Source organism: Mauremys reevesii, linkage group 7 (genome assembly GCF_016161935.1).
Source record: "Mauremys reevesii isolate NIE-2019 linkage group 7, ASM1616193v1, whole genome shotgun sequence".
NCBI lineage: Eukaryota > Metazoa > Chordata > Testudines > Geoemydidae > Mauremys > Mauremys reevesii.
The window spans coordinates 117197044-117217205 of NC_052629.1; the positions used below are offsets into that span (position 1 = coordinate 117197044).

General features: G+C 41.9%; 1 protein-coding gene across 10 annotated transcripts in view; it reads right to left on the reverse strand.

The window, feature by feature from the left end:
• Positions 1–20162, reverse strand: part of MITF (melanocyte inducing transcription factor) — a 186017-nt gene that overhangs the window by 41728 nt on the left and 124127 nt on the right. For all 10 annotated transcript variants that reach the window (XM_039481339.1, XM_039481338.1, XM_039481337.1 and 7 more), the window contains one exon: positions 16284–16530. In XM_039481339.1, coding sequence (XP_039337273.1) covers positions 16284–16481 — 198 coding nt within the window. In that variant the 5' untranslated portion in view covers positions 16482–16530. The remainder of the gene's footprint in view (positions 1–16283; positions 16531–20162) is intronic.

Consider the following 20162-nt stretch of genomic DNA (forward strand, 5'->3'; position numbering starts at 1 on the left):
ATAAGGTGCAAGTTTTAACTGTGAGGGTAATTAACCGCTGGAATAAGATTGCTCAAGAAGTGGTGAATTCTTCATCACTTGAAGTCTTCAAGTCAATATTAAATGTCTTTCTAAAAGACGTGTTCCAGCTCAGTCAGAAGTTATGGGTGTGATTGCTGGAATCACTTAGTGATATTCTATGGTCTGTGCTCTACAGGAAGCCAGATAAGATGAACATGATGGGCCCATCTGGCCTTAAAAAATACATACATACAAATCTACGAATTTGCCTTTCAGGCTAAAGGATTCCAAAGCACTTAACAAAATGGTACACAACCTTGTACACAGGGAGCGCTTCACACCCAATTATTATTATGTATTATTGAAAAGTAGCTATGTCTGGGGTGAAGCACAGAGTAACCATATAGAGTAATACTACACAACACTATGACAAGCATAGACATACAAAATATCAACTAAAACAGCATGAGAAATTTACGTAGACAGAAAATACTTTAATCACCCAAGACAAATCTCTTCCTGGCCAAATTCCGAATAACCACAAGTTGTTATATTCAATCACACAACTTCAGTTTTTACATCTCATCTGAAAGATTAACCTGCTGCATTTGTGTCTTCCTCAACACTGAAGTCCAGGACTGATTCAGAGAGGTAGATGCTAAACAAGTGAACCAGACCACCAATTCTTCCAGGGATAGGGATTCCTTGAAGGTCACTCATCCAAAAATGACTGCTGTCCAGCCCCACTTAGCATGTTAATTCTAATTAATTTTATTAAAAGCTAATGTTAAAATTATATAATACACAGGTTAAGGAAAGAGTGTCACTACATCTGGGTGTAGTGCTTAGATTATCCAAAAGTACAAAGGTTTGTTTAAAATTCATATAATACATAATCTGCAATAACCCACATTTAGAATAATAAATCTTAAAATACAGTTTAGACATTAGAATCCAAATACTTGGGTACATTACTCATGGACAGTTATACAGAGAGTTGGTTGTAGAGAGTAAATATAGAAATGAGTGTAGATTGTCCCTCAGTAATTGAGCAAGGAGTTAGCCATGATCTACAATGCAGATATCTCAAGCAGCAAAACCACAAGCGATGCTGCAGAGCCCCTAACTGGGCTGAGACCCATCAAAGAAAGAGCCATCACAAAAGGGAGAATTTTTCAAAGTGTTACGTACCTCTGAAAGGAGTGGTTCTAACAGATCTCTAGCAATCCCAAAATGGAGCAGTAATTACACTCACTGGAATCTGTGGCAGTACAATTACAGATAGCTACTTGGGGCCTGATGCTGCACTACACAGACCCTCCCCCCACCCCAAAAAAGGTGGGGGGAGGAGTGGGAATCAGAACACCTGGGTTCTAATCCTAACTCTGCCCCTGACCTTGACCCAATTATTTAACAGCTGAGTTTCAGTTTATCCATCTGTAAGATAGAGATGGGGAAACTTGCCCTTCTCCAAGAAGAACTATGAGATCTTCAGATGAAGAGTGCTATGTGAATGCAAGATATTATCAGAACATGAAATGGAGTATTCCTTCTTGACTGCATGGGCATAACTTCCATTAAGTGAATCAGATGACTCAGTAAAAAACTGTTACTCACCTTCTCATAACTGTGTTGCTCATATCCATTCCAATTAGGTGTGTGAACTGCGTGCATAGTCATCGGAAAGTTTTTCCCCTAGCAGCACCCGTTGGGTCGGCTGTGGAGCCCTCTGGAGTAGTGCCTTCATGGCGCTCAATATAACCTGGCGCCTCCTCAGTTCCTTCTTGCCAGTTACTCCGACAGAGGGGAGGGCGGGTGGGTTTAGAATGGATAGAGCAACACATCTTGAAGAACAACAGTGACAAGAAGGTGAGTAACCATTTTTTATTCTTCGAGTGATTGCTCATATCGATTCCAATTAGGCGACTCCCAAGCCTTACCTAGGCAGTGGGGTCGGAGTTATGAAATCGCAGATTGGAGCACCCCTCTGCTGAAAGCAGCAGCATCTCTGGCATGCTGGATGATGGTGTAATGAGAGGTGAACGTATGTACCAAGGACCAAGTTGCTGCCCTGCAGATTTCTTGTATCGGGACATGGGACAGGAACACTGCTGAGGCCTGAGCCCTCATGGAGTGTGCTGTAAGAGCTGGGACTGGTATTTCGGCCAGCTCATAGCATGTGCAGATGCAGGACGTGATCCAGGAAGATATTCTTTGAGAGGAGACCGGGAGTCCTTTCATCTGGTCTGCCACGGCTTTAAACCACTGGTTTGACTTCCTGAATGGCTTAGTATGCTCGATATAAAAACGTAGTGCTCGCTGAACATCCAGGAAGTGCAGCCTCTGCTCACGGCTACTGGCATGAGGCTTCGGATAAAAAAACCGGCAGGAAAATGTCCTGACTAGTGTGGAAGTGTGACAGAACCTTAGGAAGAAAGCCTGGGAGGCATGTAAGTCCCGCAAGGAGAACGCAACCAGGGTGAAGGGTAAACCCCCCAGCCCAACAGCTAACTAAGTAACTACAATAACTAAGAACTAAGAAAGAACTAAACAACTACAAAATATAAACAGTCCGAATAGAAGCTAGGGCAACACAGAGAGCTTGCAAAGCAAGACAAGAGTTGCAACGACCGTCACGAGTGGTAAGAAGGAACTGAAGAGGCGCCGGGTAGGCAGGGTCATATATTGAGCGCCATGAAGGTGCCACTCCAGGGGGGCTCCACAGCTGACCCGACAGGTGCTGCTGGGGGAAAAACTTTCCGACGACTGTGCGCTGCACGCACAGACCTAATTGGAATCAATATGAGCAATCGCTTGAAGAAGAACAGCATATACCACATTATTACAGAGTAAGAGATTACAATTGCAAGTCGCACATGTAGCTGCTACCCAATTTCCAAATAATAAAGGGTTAAAAGAAAAGAGACTAAACATTACCTCAACCTGCCTATTACTACACTGAAGTAGTCAATTAAATTCCATCAAACCACACTTAATTAATAAAACCTGGCAGGTACTCTCCAACTAAGTCGAACATTTTTGTTTTTTCTCTCCTCTGTCCCTTTCCCTCTTTAGTGGGAGGCACAAGAAATCAGAAATTAAAAACGAGCCAGATCATAAAAAAACCAACATAAAATAAAATAAAAATGCAATAATTAGTCACTAAGGACAAAACTGGAAATTGTTCTTCAGAAATGGAAAAAGCACAATCAAAACACCAGGCCCCGTTAGACACCACACAATATTGTTTTTGTTTAAGAGCCAAGTTATGGACTTGAAACTCGCTGATAATGAACCAGCAGGCATTATTTTAAATCAACCAGTTTTAATAAATGAGCCAGAAATGAAAGAGGCAGGGCTAATTAACAACATTCCTTGATGAATTACCTAGTGGTGTGTGGTAAATCTCTGTGCGTCTTTGTCTTTATCCCCAAATTTATCCCTTACTTATTTCCCAAGAGGTTAAAGGACATGGGGCTAATTAAGACACCAATCAAGTGACAGACAGAATTGTTCAAGGTAAGGCTGTTTTTAAGGGTTTTTTGTTTTTACTTTTAGGCTTTTGCATCTCTGCCTGGTACTTCTTAATCTAATTTTTTTATACTACTGCTAGGAAGGGGGAGGAAAAGAACTAATCTTGTCACGGTCAGGCAGGTTGAAATTGCCATGCAGTGCTGGGCAAAAAGCTACATATTTGAAATTTAGCCAGTAAGAAATTCCCTAAGCCTCTCTTGAATGGCAGGAATGTCTTCAGCTTGTCAGTTTCAATTTATTCACTCTACAGGTTCAGGTTTAAGAAATTAATGCTTCCAAACCAGCTATGTAACTGAAGCAAAGAATCACATTTGTGAGGCTGCATAAGTCCTAAAGGTACTTAAGTAAGGCCTAAATTTCACATTTTAAAATCTATCTTACGGTAAAGTTGTTACCATCTGGTGGCCCTTTTAAAAGTTACTGCCTCATTGCCAAGGAATTAAAAATTGAACTAAGGTCTATTTTTTGTGCTCTTTGTCTCCGTTAGCAGCAGTTAACTGATGACAAACACTATCCCCAGACTGAACTCTGAAGTAAGCAAGAGTCTCACGAGCAGATCCAAGGGCACAGTTTGGTTCCAAAACCTGGCATAGTGCACAATGGAGCACACCAAAATTGGGACCTAATTTTACCAAGCAGCTTCTCATTTGGGGCCAGATTTTTCATAGGTGCCGAGCAGCCACGTCCATTGAGTGACTGCATTTGTCAGTGCTCAGAGCTTCTGAAAGTTAGGCACCCATTTTCTTTTAGGTGCCCAAATCTATATTTAGGTGCCTATTTTAAGCACCAAAATTTGAGAGTTGATTTATTTAAATACAGAAGGTTTAAAAAAAAAATCAAGTAGTAATTTAAGAGACATCATTCATCATAAGCAGCAGACCTCGGGCAAAATCTTGCTCGTGGGTCTAACTCACACCAGAGAAGAGCAGTGCTGGCGCTAAGGGAGTGGTTACACCATGCTGCCAGCTGTGGGCAACAATGAATATACAGTAAGATGGCTAGGGGAAAGTGCTGTGTTGAGTGTCTGATCACTGCTCCGTGAAGGAGCAAGGAACCGGCAGGCCCACCCACATGTCCAGCCATCACTTCAGGCTGCTTAGCTGCTTCTCTGTACTAGTGCTTAAACAAGATTCCAGCCAATACTTCCTTGGCTACTGCATGGGTGGCAGGAGCAGAGAGGAAAGGCTCCTTGTACTCCATTTCTCTCACTTCATCGGCATAAAACAAGGCAGGATTTTGCCCTAGGACACAAGGTGGTGGTCTATGGCAGAGCCATGAACACACACTGTTCAGTATCACTGCATAGGAAATTCTACCAACTAAATGATCACCAGCTCAGTCACTTTAGTCTTAAAACACAGAAGCATGTAAAATTCAGCTGGTTAGCCTATTTTTATATAGAATACAATATTAAAAAGCTACATGCACACAGATAATTGTGGCTCAAGCCAACTGTATTTATATGCACCAGTCACTGCCAGCCCAGCCTACAATTTTAATCTTTCCTTCTTTCAGTTGAAACTCTGGCATTGAGCTCTGCTCCTAAAATGCTCTACTTTGCCGAGCTGTGGCTTGAAACTATTTGTAGACACTGCACTGTTGAAATCGCTCTCATTTTATTGAGCACGAATACAAATGAATTGGAACATTTAACCCCACTATCTAATAAGGCCTTTCTAAAGCAATGAGCAACACTTACTGGAGTTTATCAATGGACTAAGCCTGAGAATGTACAATTCAAGGGGACATTGAGGTGTTCGTAGGGTCTAACAAGTTAGATTACTTTGCAAAGACACACTTGCAGGATGCACGTCTCAAGCCTACGTTTGTTTTCATTGGATGGCATTGTATTTTTCCCCACTGTTTAAACTTAAAAACCCTTTCTTGTAGTTTTGCTCTGCTTCAATGCATTTCAGTGACACCCTCCCTGCTGCTCTTCTCCTTGTTCCATAGGCACTTTCTATTACTTTGAAGGTTCTAGGAATACCCTTCATATTCTCCTCACATTCTCTTCCCTCCTCTGGTCCTTCCTGCTCACATAACACCACCCTTCTTAGCGCTCCTTCTCCTGTTGCTCCTGCGACCTCATCTATGCATTCTGCTGTGATCAGATTCTTCTGGAAGTGCATGTTTGACGCAAGCAATCAGTGCATCAGCCACGATGTATATTAACACACGGCATCCATTCTCCGCTCAGCCAGGACAGTGCAGTGGGCTGTTTATGCATTAATGCTGACTGGAGGAAGGGCTTGTTGCAGCCATAGTTAATGTCTTTAGCTGGTGGGCCATGGAAGCTCTGCAATGCTTCTAAGATCCACAGCTACAGAGACAAACTGCAACACCCTTCCACAAGGTCTAATGCTTCAGACTCCACGGAGCATGCTTGGAGGTTCACACAGCCAGAGAAACAGTTTAAAGAACTGGTGAGCCAAAATTATTGGTCTCTCCTTGAAGGATTTAACAGGTGATTGGACTGACTGAGATCACGCTTAGAACTGGATTACTTGCAACAGGCTGAGTGATCACTAACCCATGTGGCTGCACAACCTAAGAATTTTGGAATGGTGGCATTTGAGCAGCATGAGCTCTTGCCTTCCAGATGACTGAAATTCTTTGTGAGAACATGAAATCTCTCTTTTCACTGCTGGATGTTATTGCGGGATCACAGGTAAATTTGGAACTGCAAGGTTGTACTGCAAAGATCCAGCTAATCCTCAGCATGGGCATGCTAACATTTAGCATCAGATCATCTTTAAATCTCATCTGCTCTCTGCCCACTAAACCATTTCTCCCCAGGTTTATTCTAACACACTAACCCCTTCAGCAGAAGCAAACAGCCACTAAACAGCCCCCCAATGATTCCCCCCGTCCTTTCTCCTTCCTTTAGTATCCCCCAAAAGTGGAGTTTTCCTGCCAAGTAATTCCTACTGACGCTCTGGAATGGGGAGATTCAGTCTTGGGTAAGCACCAGCTTTTTCTTAAAACTGCAGCTAATCAAAGAGTCTTTATTGCAGATGGTTCAGCTATCACCTACTGTTAGCATCCATGGAAGTAGTGACATGATCAAGGTCAAGCCTATTATATAAACTGTTAGACCTTGAGCAATCAGTAACTTGTATGTATTATTTTACCTTTAAGTTCAAGTACTGTAGTATGTATTTTTGATCACTAGTGACCACTTTGCCATACTGAATTTCTATATTTTCTCTCTGCCACTTGACCAAGGACTCCCAGTACAAGCAGTCTCCAAAGCAAAGCTACAGATTATCCTCAGGTTCTGATTCTAAATCTTGAGTGAACATTTTTAAATGACCTCTGACCCAAGACACAAGAACTCAAGTATATCAGGCCACAGCTAGTCAGACAGGTACTTTTATTTAAATAAAAACTTAGAGTTAAGCCTGCAGCAGATTCTTTATGCACAGATGTTTATATTTATCTCAGAAATCTTCAGGAAGACTACCTCCCACCATCCCCCCAAAGCTACTGGAATGAAGCTTCCTAGAATTCACAAAGAGTATGAAGAGAAACTGGTCTCTCAGTATAACAGTTATATTTGCATCTCAGTACTAACTGGTCTGATCCCCCCTCAAAAAAAATATCACTTTCAAGTCAAGATTGTCCATTATGTTTACTGCCCCCAACTGCTTAACTAACCTTCTACTAAAAACTGGAGCTCAAACATACAAAATCAACTTGCTATCATACATCTTTTAAATCAACCGGCAATAAGGAAAGAAAGTTTTGAAACACAAATCCAGTGCACCAGTACTGTGGTAGGTGCTAAAATTTCACTGTTCCTGTTCTTCCGGGCTGCAAAATACATCTCCCATAAGGAAACAGCTCATGTAGTTTCAATTCTCTGTTTCCAACTGGAGACACAAAGTTCTACAGTAAGTAGAGACTATATTAAGAGCACACAGTATTTCTTGGTAGCAGGCCATATTATTGCAGGAGCAGTAAGAGAACCAGACTATTTCTGGACAGCTGCATATAGCAGTTAATTCGTACCACCCAAAAGGCGTTCTGGCATTTTACAAATGGCAAATACAGACATGGTGTTTGATCCAATTTTTTTTTTAAATGCAACACAATGCATCAGCGTGCAGACACTAGGGGCAGATAAGAGATGAGAAGGAAGGACAACTAGTTGACTATGTGCACAGGGATTTGATAATTACTTTCAAAGTAACTAAAACAGAGAAAATAAATCTATAAGATACATAATAATTTATTGTAGGCAGTGCATCAGGAATGAGATTAACTGAGCAGCTGGGCATTCGGTGAGCCTTCACAGCTATTTGAGATTTTCTGTTCAACTGTTCGTATTTGGACACAGCATGTGTTCTACTTGGATAGGCAACAGATTAATCTATTGCAGCGTCAGCAGAGACCAACAGTGAATACTTCCAAGGCCAGCAAAAAGGGGTCGGGGGAAGGAGCCCCAAGCCACAAATTTTGGCTCTGGGCTCTGAAGAGCACAAATTCCAACGTATTTGGAATCTGGAAGTGTTGATTTAGGTCCCTTTCTAAAAAGGGAAAGGACATCATACAAGATGGATGTGAGGCACACACACTCCATCCAATAGCTTTTATAATTGGAGATATACCAATCTCCTAGAACTGGAAGGGACCTTGAAAGGTTGAGTCCAGTCCCCTTGCCTTCACTAGTGGGACCAAGTACTGATTTTTGCCCCAAATCCCTAAGTGGCCCCCTCAAGGACTGAACTCACAACCCTGGGTTTAGCAGGCCAATGCTCAAACCACTGAGCTATCCCTCCCCCCTTGCATGAAAGAGTTTCCTTTCACATTTACATGCTGCAGGGACTGGCACCATAAAGAGAGGGAAAGCTACTGCCCTACCTTGGAGTAATTGCCTAAACCAACAAGCATAAAAGGGAGGGCCCTTCAAGTGAGGTTCATTCAGGATACCTCTATGCTGCAATCAGAGGTCTGACTGCAGCCAATGTAGCCAAGCTAGCTTAAATACAGCTAGCTTGAGTGACAATACTAGTGAAGCTGCAGCAGCATAGGCTAGCCCTCATATACCCTTAGTGGCAGGTATGAATGATGGGGCACTTCGAGGGTAGCTATCTTTGGGGAGGGAGAGCATGTGCTATTCTGAAGCACAAGGCAGGAGTGGATATTCTGCAACCTGCCATAAAGAGAGCAATTTTATTTTGCATGTTGCCGAACTGCTTTGTTGATATTCTCTAAAACGAAAGGAATGGTTTGCTCATATTCTCTAGGAACAGGCAGAAAAAGGACAAGGGGCAATTTTAACAACCTGAATGAAGGAGATGTTGGAAAGGTTTATGTTTTGTTACCAGGATTCTGTTTGTGCAATACCCTGAAATCGATCTAGGCCACTGTATAAACTAGGGTGACCAGATGTCCCGATAAAATTAGGACTGTCCTGATATTTAACCCTTTGTCCCGCGTCCCAATCAATGTATGATCGGGACGCTATTTCTCCCAATATTCAGGTAAGGAGGCGAGCGGGAGGGAGGTGCTGACCTCGTGGGTGCTCCGGGGCTGGAGCACCGACGGAGAAAAATTGCAGCCAAGCTCCCCTCTCCTTGCCTTCTTCTCTTCCCCCCCCCTCCCCTGTGCCCTGCTCCTCCTCCCCTCCAGCGCTTCCCACCGCCTAACAGCTGTTTGGCGGCGCTTAGCACTTTCCAGGAGGGAGGGGGAGAAGCGGGGATGCGGTGCACTCAGGGGTGGAGGTGGAGAAGAGGCAGGGCAGGGATGGGGACTTGGGGGAAAGGGGTGGAATGTGGGTGGGGCGGAGGCAGGGGGTGGGCGAGCACCCACCCACCCAGCAGAGTGGAAGTCAGCACCGTAGGGGTGAGTGGCGAGCTGGGGGGCGAAGAGGCGAGTGGTGGGTGAGCAAGCGGGCGGGCGGTGGGTAGGGGACTGAGGAGGGACGCAGCAAGCCAGCGGCTGGCTGGGGGATGAGGAAGGGCCAAGCGGGAACGCGGCGGAATCTGGGACAGAGTGGGGGCGGAGCCCGTGAGGAGCAGCAGTGGACTGTGGGCAGGGCTGATGGCACCCAGTGCGTCCCGATATTTTAGTGTGGTGATCTGGTCGCCCTCGTATAAACAAATCAATAACAAACTTTGGAACTCTTGGCAGAGAGACTTCAAGTAGCAAAGAAAGTCCATTAACCGTCACAACTGCCTGGGATCCAGTTTCTTGGGATGTGCAGTCTGAATCCAGTGATGCACAGGAGACATATATGCAGCTGTACAGTGGGGAAGCTTCCTTCTCAACTCCCTGACAGCGAGCATCAATATTGGGACAAACATGCAGTAGGAAGACCACAGATTTACTACTATGCTCCAGATGAAACTGGACAGAAATCTTGCATTGGAAAGGGGTAGCAGCTGGTGCCAGCCATAGCAGTAGCATTAGCAGTTGTCTAAGTGAGTAATTCAGGGAACAGCTATCACACTGCTCCACCTGACACAGGAGACCCACTGGATTCACTTTAGGGGCTGGTTTTGATCAGTATCTGGGTAACGTGACTAGAATTGATGCATTAAGACTGCCAGGGAGTTGGACGGTGAGGTCAGCACAAAAACAAAATTTGGCCCCAACATAAGCAGTAGCAGCTCTCACTGACTGAATTGGGAATTGTACTCTCTGATACTAGGCCTGAATTTGGTCCAGAGTATTTCTGCCAGATATTCTTATCAGCAATAGTTTGCATTACCATAGTGCCCACGAGCCTAAGTCATGGACCAGAGTCCCATTCTGCTGGATGCTGTACAGAAAGACAGCCCCTGCCCTGAAGGGCTTATAATCTAAGTATAAGCAAGAGACAAGAGATGGAAACAACTGGACAAATGGGGAACAATATTGGTCAACACAATAGGCAGTGGGTTGAGCACAGCAGCAGCCTAACCACTGTCAAGTTTGGTTGTTTTGGTTGTTTTTTTTTGTTTGTTTGTTTAGAGGACTCGTAGCAAAGGAGAGTTAAAGGTATAGATCTAGAGTATCTAACTCATGTAAAGCAGTGGAATTTAATTGGAGTTACATCAGGGTAAAATTAGTTTCAGTGAGAGTAGGAGGAAGATGAGATGATATCCTCAGTATTTTATCTGCCAGGAAGTCTGTGCTCTGCTTTGGCATCTAGTGTCCTTGTTCAAACCATATTCTGCTGGACATGCAATGTGTGAATTACAAATAAAAACTAGGATAATGTGTTCGAAGTTAAAGTAAGTATCTCCCCCATATGCTTCACCTGATAGATAAATACTGTTCACAAATGTTATACAATTATATTCACTTGCCTCACATTGTCATTTCTGACCCATCCCAGGCCGTAAGTACACAATATTCATTTCACACACACTTGCAGCCATCTGCTTGGCCTCCATCCTACTGCTCTCTATCATTCCAATAACACCCCACCAGCCAAACAAAATCCTACAAGAACCAGAGGAAGCGTCAAAGAGCCTGGATTCAGATGCTTGTGAGGTAAGGAAGGAAGCAAGGTCTGAAGCCAGTGATTCCTAGTTGAGAACACCCAGGGCAGGGGCCAGCTCACCACATTAGCTTGAGTAATTCAGAAGTCAGATAGCCAGTGCAGACCATAGAACACAGGTGAGATTCATTCAGTGAAGCACCATTTAACAATCAAACAGCACCATTCTACAGCTGCTGCAATTTCTGAACAGTGTGAAGATGCAGCCCCATGTCACACTCACAATATGGTAAATCCAACCTGAAGGACCGACAGGTGTTTGCATCCTAAAGAAAAGACTGAAATCTTGCCAAGCACAGATTGTAAGATACATTCTTGGCAGTTGCTGGTATCTGAGCACACAGAAGCAGCTGGGGAATCAAGCAGTAACCTAAATTGTGAACCTTGGAAGTTAGAAGCAAACAATCGCTATAACCAGAGTGATTTCTGTCAGTGGTTTTCCCCATCAGTGTAATCTCAGTCTTAACACAATCTAGGTTCTAAATCTCATCCAAGCCCTGATTCTTCCCAAGTCTCCCAAGTAAATCTGTCCACCGGTACGGCTGGAAGAGATGGAAACATAAAAGTCCGTGTATCATCAGCACACTGAAGATGCTATATTCCAAACCTCTTTGCTAATCCCTTAGCAGTCCCAAATACTTGGACTTGAACACAAACTGAATTGTACCATGTGGAATGCTGTGTAAACTCTCCAGTACCACCTTCCTGGATTTCTCACCAAGAAGTTGAGCCATTCAAGTGGAACCTTATCAACTCTTGTGAGGGTCTACAGGTGTGTTAATGACATCAAAGGCAGCTGAGAGGCAGTCTTTCAGATCTCCCTTCATTCACGACTAGGAGGAGATCAGCCACCAACATAACCAAAGTGGTTTCTATACCATGTAAAGGCCTAAATCCAAATTGACTGGAATCAAAGATACACAAAGGGTTGAGATATAATTGGATTTGCTTTACGGAAGACTGCATGGTAGTCTTCAAGACAAGGCAATAGAAAAAAGGTGACACTTTACCCAGGTTAGTATTTAGTATCCAATACAATTTAAAGATTTACTACTGTAACTGGTTTGTAAGGTACCCAGGAGTCCGCACAGTCTCACTACATATAGAACATAAATAGAGAAAAACACTTTCAAGAGAACCCTTGTGAAGCACAACTGATGCAATTTCTTCAGTGAAAGGGCCTCAGGACAGAACTGTGCCGGTACCAATTAATAATAATAAATTCCATACAAATGAAAGCCTTAAACTCACATGTTCCCCAGTTCAGAACTTTGTCCTCTGGAGAACAACTCAAGGATCAAACATTCAGGTTGGACAAAACAATAAATAATCCTTCCGTCCCACCAAAAAAAAAAAAAAAAATCAAAAAGTATACAAAACTAAAGAACACTGGGATGAAAGAAGTTACTGCGTTTTTTTTTTAAAAAAGTCCATATCACTTAGCCAAAATACACTGAACCATTTTAAGAAGTTTGACTTGCTTACAAAAATGCTAAATTCCTCCATATAGATAAAAATAGTTTGTGTTTCACACTTTAAAAATGGATTCAGATCTGACATTAACATAGTATGGAATTCAGGGCCTTGGAAATCCTCCAGTAAACAAGGTATTTAATTAACACATTTTAAATTATTTTGCCCTATTTTTGATGCATCAGTCTCAAGTCACTGTGACGTCTCTGCAGTCTTAGCTCTCAGTGTTAATTCAGGCCAATGGGAAATAGATAGCAGGATGTGGTTAATCGGATGCATTCCTCATGAAAATTTAAAGCAGCCTGCATCTATTCTGTACAGCCAGTTTCAGCTTTGCAGGAGCATAATGGAATGCCACAACAAATCCTATTACAACACAGGATCCTAACAGATATTGCTGCAGCTGCATGAGACCTTCTCCTAGAGAATATCAGTTAATTACCCTTCACCAAGCAATAGAAATTTTTATTCTGACAGGTGTTTTCTTACTACACTAAGTTACCCCACTTCAGAGATCAAACCTGCAATTAGGAGCCCATAGTTAGGCACATTAAATCATATTCATTCATGTAGCCATAAAAAACATACTACATTTTATTATGCAGTTTTGAGAGTGCTACAGTTATATGAAGTGGGCTAACATGAGTTACTCTTCTTTTGCTGTATTAAGTACCTTCATAACAGACAGTATATGTTTGTATTAATTATTGTTTTATTAGCACACAGCTAATAAATATCACTATCCTTTTACAGTGGGTGAATGCGGCACAGGAGTTAAATGAGTTGGACAAAGAAACACTTCACTGTAAAACAGAAGTGTTAAATACATTTATTTAACACGTGTTCCTAAGCCAATTTTCACGTTTTTATGTATTTTGTGATACTTTTCAAAAATCAGATTTTTGGAAAAGAAATTGGGTAAGTTTCTATCCAAAATCCCATTTGTTTACACTATAACCTTCAGCAACTCTGCTTTTAAAAAGTCACTTGGCACATTAAGGTTTATGAAAGCATAGAAGTCCTAGTTTAGTCTAGCATTTTGTTCAGTCATTAAACCCAGACTATCAGGATAATAAACCTTCCTATCATAATGACCTACTCTTAATTAAAGCTTACGTCCAGTCTTTATGGAAGCTGGTCCATAGTTCAAAACAGATGACGTATAAAATATCAACTCTGATGAACCAATATGTAGCAAAAGAAGAGTTCCTCAATATACAGCGGGCTGTCAGTTTCTCTTATATAAAGATACCCTGGTATCAATTCCACATTTAAATCTGACTGCTTCTTTAAAACATACGTGTACTTCTGTGGTGAAGTTCTTGTCGCACTGATATCCTTGGGAATTTTGCCATAGACTTCTGTAGAATCAATGTCATGCCTGGAATTTTTGTGTGTTATGATTTTTTTATAGAACCTCATCCACATTAAAAGTAACAGAAAATGATCAGATTCTAGCAACTTCCAGAAATAAATAAAAAATAAAAAGTTTTATGGATTCTCCCCTTCCACGGAGTGTCAGTCATTTCACTAACTATGGTGCTCAAAGTACATGGGTTTGCATAATGGTTGCACTTGCTGATGCAGACGGTGCTAGCACAGATATTTATTTTACTCGAAGATGTAAATCAGTCAGTCACCATGGAGTGGCACATAAGATTCCTGCGATCAGTGTCTCTGGTAGATAGTTTTCCTCCTCCGTTGCCTATATGGATTTGGGGGTAGACTGTGCTTTCAAGGCACAGCCCAGAGTAAGGGATGCTACAGAATGCCCTGCACCACGTGGAAAAACCTGAAGCAGTGGGAAGTAAAATACCTCCTTCTGCACAATGGGGGCACACTTACTACTATTCCCCTTTATAGGGTGGAGCCCCCTTCTCCCACCAATTCTGGGGCACGGTCTTCCCTAGGGAAGTAGTGAGGTGGCTTTTCCAAGCACAAGGATCTCACTTCTTCCTGATCCCCAGGCATCATGCCTAGCAATCTTCATGCCTCTCGCAATTGCGCGTGTGTGGGGCCAAGCAGAATCTGCCCCCTTAAAATTTTATGTTATTAAATAACTGACCCTCAGGTACCTCCTGCCAGCTTCTTTCTATTGGAGCCTCTGCTATTACTTCAGGCACCATCGAAAAATAAGAGACTGCTCCTTCTCTCGTGTAAAAAGGCGGCTACAAAATAATGAATCTATAGCATCTTACTAATACTACTGCTGTGATTCTGGCAGTCACATAACAAACAGGACATTAAATATTTCCAGTAGTGATCAAATTTAGCAGAAATAAACCAAATATGTTGCTATAATTAAATGTCAAAGGTGGCATAAAACATTACACATACCCAGTGGGAGATTCAGAAATAAAGCTCTTTCACTGAGACTCTGAATGCATCATCATTTCCTTGTTAATTCAAGTGTATTCTGAATACGAGAATATTTCACATTACAGGCTACACCTACCAGCTAGGTGTGCATTCAAACTACACAACAGCATTTACGCAAGAAATCCAGTACATTTTTCCATCACAAATAATTTATTTTCCAGTCAAACATTCTTTGTTCATTTAATAGCTTCTGTATTAGGCAGGAAGAGTCAGAAAATTAGAGCCTGAATCAAAATTCAGATACCTTCTTTAATGTCCTTCCTCCTCACGGCCAAAACATATAAATGCTGTACTCAAATCTGATCCTATTTATTTTTTGCAGAACTCCAATAATGGCACTTTTACCATACTTTTTATTTAACATGACAATACTAAACACCGCTATAAGTGATAATGTATTAACGATAACTAAAAATACTTATACAAAACTTGCAGGATAACCCAAGTGTACACAGTTTGCTTTAAGAGACATTTATTTTAAATCTACCACACTATTCTTAAAACGAATCTTAAAATGGAGTTGACACACAAAAATGCCAGCATTACACCATACTCTGAAAATATTCTATTGTAACCAACTTCAATTGGATTTACTGGTTTACAGTTTGCTTACTGGCCAGAAAGAGTTACTAACCTTCATCTTGTAATAAAAAGTAAACAAAGAAGGAGTTGCACGTGGTAGATAAAATTCAGTATTTGCACACTTACCGTGCTTTACTTTGATGTCGCATTATTTCATTTATCTTTTCTATTATTTTATATGTTCTTTTAACAAGGCATTTCACGCTACACGACTCTATCTCAACTTACCCAACATGTGTGAAACGAAGTCTGTTCTTGTTACAGTTTTTCCTCGGTAATTAGCAAGCTACATAGTCTCCGGCAGCAAGATACTGACAAGCTCCTACAGTTTCTAGTCTAACAAGGACCTCAAAGCTACTAATAGCAGTCAAAACATTTGAGCAAAAAGGATTACAATGGCTAGTTGCAAAAGGCTGGAAACTCACCCGTATTCCAGATTAAGTCTTTTTGAGAAGATCTTTTGTAATGGGTTTTGATTCAGTATTTAAAACAATTATTGATCAGAAATTAATTTGTTTTAAATGGAAGGCTGGTTTGAAATATTAATTATTTTAAGAGGGAATCTTTAAATATGTGAAAGAGACATTTTCAAACAAAATATGTGTTAATTTTGCAACTAACGCTTGCATCTGAGATCAAGTTAAAAACTTCTCATTCTTCTCTGGTACTGGGACACTGAGTTAAAGCTAAAAATGAAACCAGACCCTGCAGCCCATTTGTGAAGTTTAGTTGCCATGAACATCAGTAACCATGTCACTATTACATCGACTATGTTTAGACAAGTATGAGAGCCAGTGAACTGAACAAAAAAGTCACACTCACTTACCTTGAGGACTTCCATTGGCACCTGGGTAGGAGGGGGCAGGTTAGAGGGGACGCTGACGTTGATGGCTGGTGTCTGACTGAGTGGTACTCTCTGCTGCATGAACTGGGCTGCTTGCTGCTTCTGTTGCTGCTCTCGACGCTCTTGCTCCTGCATCTGCTCACGCATGAGCTGCTGTCGTAACAAAATCCGTGATGTCATACTGGAGGAGCTTAGGGGAGGCTTGGAAGCTCCAGGATGCTCGGAACTGCTGTGGGAAGACCAAAGGCACAGACATCTCAGTTTCCCCATCTAGAATAATTATTTCCTGCGATTGCAGAGTTACGTTAAGTGTGAAACAAAGTGGCTCTCACACATACAAGAATGATTAATAAGACGCTGCCCAGGGTAAATTGGAATTTGGAGCTGATCTATTTTAGGTCCTTAGCAGCCAAATTAAGCTAAATTAACCTGATTACGTTGAGCCATTATTTTCAAGTGTCGATCTCTAGCAGCAAAGAGGAAATTTTTAAGTTTTAGAAGTCTAATGCTCATTAACATCTAATAGAAATACAGCATCCCGTTGAGCCCTGTTGTAGCATGACTATAATTCTTTCATACTCCCATTTATAGTGGCAATGTTTTTATTAATTAAAAATCAAAAGAATGTATTTAGCATCTTCTTAAGTTTAAGAGGACTTTACTCAACCCTTTATGGAGGCATTAGGGGTAGGGGAGGATTCCCAGAACTACTGAGGCCTGAGGCTAAAGTTCCACCACATGTTCCTGCCTTCCTGAGAGCACCTGGAAACCCCTCCATACTAACTTGGTGTTCAAGGGTGGGTTGGGGCAGTGGCTCCTTGCACAACGTTAGAGTTCTAGTAGATTTGCTAGTAGCACTCTCTTCAGGGGCAACCACCACTTGTGACAGTATCAACTCACTTTGAGGGCACTAGTAGGCCTGAAGTGAGGAGTGGGATGTGGGTGCAGGTAGGGAAACCAAAGCAATAGTTTGTAATGGATCCATGCTAGGAGGGGAAGTGAAGGGTATGAAGGGCATATGGGAGTAGCTGCGAGAGGCCCTCTGCAATGTGTTTTTTCCACAGATGGAATGATCTGGCCCGTTCTTTGTTCACAACACAATGATCAATACAACTCCCATATTTTACATATATAACGACACAGGAAAAGCAGACAAAGAGAAAGAGAATAAAAGAAACTGGAAAGGTTGAAGACAAGATATTTGAAGAGGACACGATATTTGTTTTTTCCTGAACACGTGACACAATCTGAAGTGTAAAAGGAAGACTCCGTGCCGGTTAACATTATTCAACCTGTTCATTTTATATCCCACCTACCAGGGACTGCTGTAATCAAACAAATACTTGACCAAGGACAACTTTGGGAGGTTAGGAAAGTTTCTGGTTCATTCCCATTCTGATCCATTTCACATATGCCACTTTTTAAAACACACACACACACACACACACACACACACACAATTGTAAAATATTATTTGAGCTGATTTTTTCCAACTACTATGCTGTATAATGGCATGTATTATATTTAGATTTGCTATAATTATTACAGTCACTTCATATTGAGATTCTATTTACGAGTAGTTTACAAAGAGTTAATAAATGAGTAACAGATTTTGTGTGCTTACAGTAGTATATAAAGTAGTATGTAGTATATAGATGATTACAAGTACATCAGCAGAAGGTGTTTTAAGTGATTATAAGCCACCTATTGACCTCTTGCATGCTATAGCAATCTACAATAGCCAATTAATCACTCATTAAACCCCCTTAAAAATGGAATCTTAATAAAAAATAACCATTATTTCTATGATGTCTTTCATCCAAGAAGAACCCAAAATAATTTAAAACCACTGAGCAGCACATCTATGGAAGGGAGGCAAGTGCATTTTGTAGATGGTTAAAGCTACTCAGCAGTTAAGAACAGATATTACAGAAATAACGCATCCACACAAGACAGCAAAGTCTCTTTTAGGTATGTATGCACCTCTCCCGCCCCAAGTACAGACATGAATTTGTTGCTTGAACCTGTAGAATCAAACCCACAGCATATGCCGAGTTCATACAGTAGGACTGGGATTTTCAAAAGCCGTAACTATTGAAGTCAGAAACAAAGAGCACTAACACCTGCTATGTCTGACTTATTAAGATCCAGATCCCAACACCTCCCAAAAGAAATCTCAGCTGCAAAACACTACATTTTTTTCTGATTAGATTAAATGTTAAATTAATAGCATTAATCACACAAAAATTAAATGGTACAGTGAAACCCTGCTATAACACGATGATTGGGGTCCAAAATATTCGATCGTGCTAAGTGCGGGGTTGCGGTATAGCGGGGTTTACCATTTCAAGCTGGCCAGTTTCAAGCCGGTCGATTTCGCTTGGGCAGAAAACTACTTTCATTTGCGAACTGCCCATAACAGTAACTGAAAGGGTGCAGCTCCAGCAGCGGGGGCTCTCAGCCATGCAGCGAGAGAGGGAAACACTTGGGGAGAGTAGGGGAGATGTGCAAGGGGCAGAGGAAGAGCGAAGAGCAGCTGGGGTGGAGAATGGCTCTTCTCACCAAAAGGGTAAGCGGGGGTAGGCGAGAAGAGGCAGTGGGGAAGGCACATTCCATTTTTTTTCCCCCTTCAGGGGCGCTCCAGCCTCTTTTTTTTTTTTGCACTTCGGCGGCGCTCTGGCCGTTTTTTGGTTTTTTTGTGCTTCCGTGGCTCTCCAGCCGCCTTTTTTTTGGGGGGGGGGGCGCCTGGGGCTGCCGGAGCCACCTTACAATAGTGTTATAGCCGAATTTGCGTTATTGCGGGCCTTCCCTGTATTAGGCCCATTACATTTAAAATGTATGACAGGAACGACATTAACATGTTAAAGTGCAGCCATTCCAGTCAAGCGGCACCATTGCATAGGTAAAGGGCCAGATTTTCAGAAGTGCTCAGCACCCAGCATCTCCCATTGAGAAATCTGATCCTCAGGTGCTCAACATCCAATAGTTCCCATTGCTCTCAGTGGGAGCTGAGCTCGCCAGCAAATCTGGCAAGCGATGTTTAGAACCAGTACGTTAAAATTAAATTGTTCACAGTAGGAATAAAAAGGGAAAGGGGTTATTTTGTTTAAATAACATTAAACCCAGATTTTCCAGAGCGCACAATCTAATTTTCCTTTAAAAAAAGGGGCAGAGGTGGGGGGGAAGAGAAGAGGCTGTGTTGCTATTTAAGGCCTGTCAGGTTGAAACATTCCCAGAGAGACTGATCCTTTTGATAAAACAAGAGAAAACCTTTGTGGTGAAACTAATGCAGCTGTGGAATAATCGTACTAATTAGCTGCTCAAGACAAGTCATTGACTGTGATACTCACAAAAAGAGCCTTTCAATTAACAGTGAAGTATTCTCACATCCTAAACCCATCACAGTGTTCTTTCACTTTGTTAAAGTTTGGATGAGCTTTTAAAAAGACATTCACACATTTCCAAACTGCGGAGAGGTTCTATTTAAATAGTTGCTTACTAAAAATCGCTACAGGTTAGAGCTGAAATACCATTTCAGCTGCAAAACACAAGGATCGATCCCTCTCCTATTCAAGTCAACGGACATTTTATTTAGGTTTACAGACATGCTCAAGAGGGTGCCCATCCATGTGCTCTAGGCGTCGTTGGCAGAGATTACAAATACATACCAAGTTTAGCAAATAGATATCCCACTCCAATCCCTCCTCAAAACAATTGGATGGGGGGCAGGGGGATAGATGAGCCTTGCAAGGCGCCCTGAAGTTAAAATCAGAGCTATTTTGAACCAAAAGATGGGGAAGTGAATTTCGAAGCTGTAGGGCTTTTTTCAAAGAACGGCCTGCCAGCAACCCCTCCTCATTT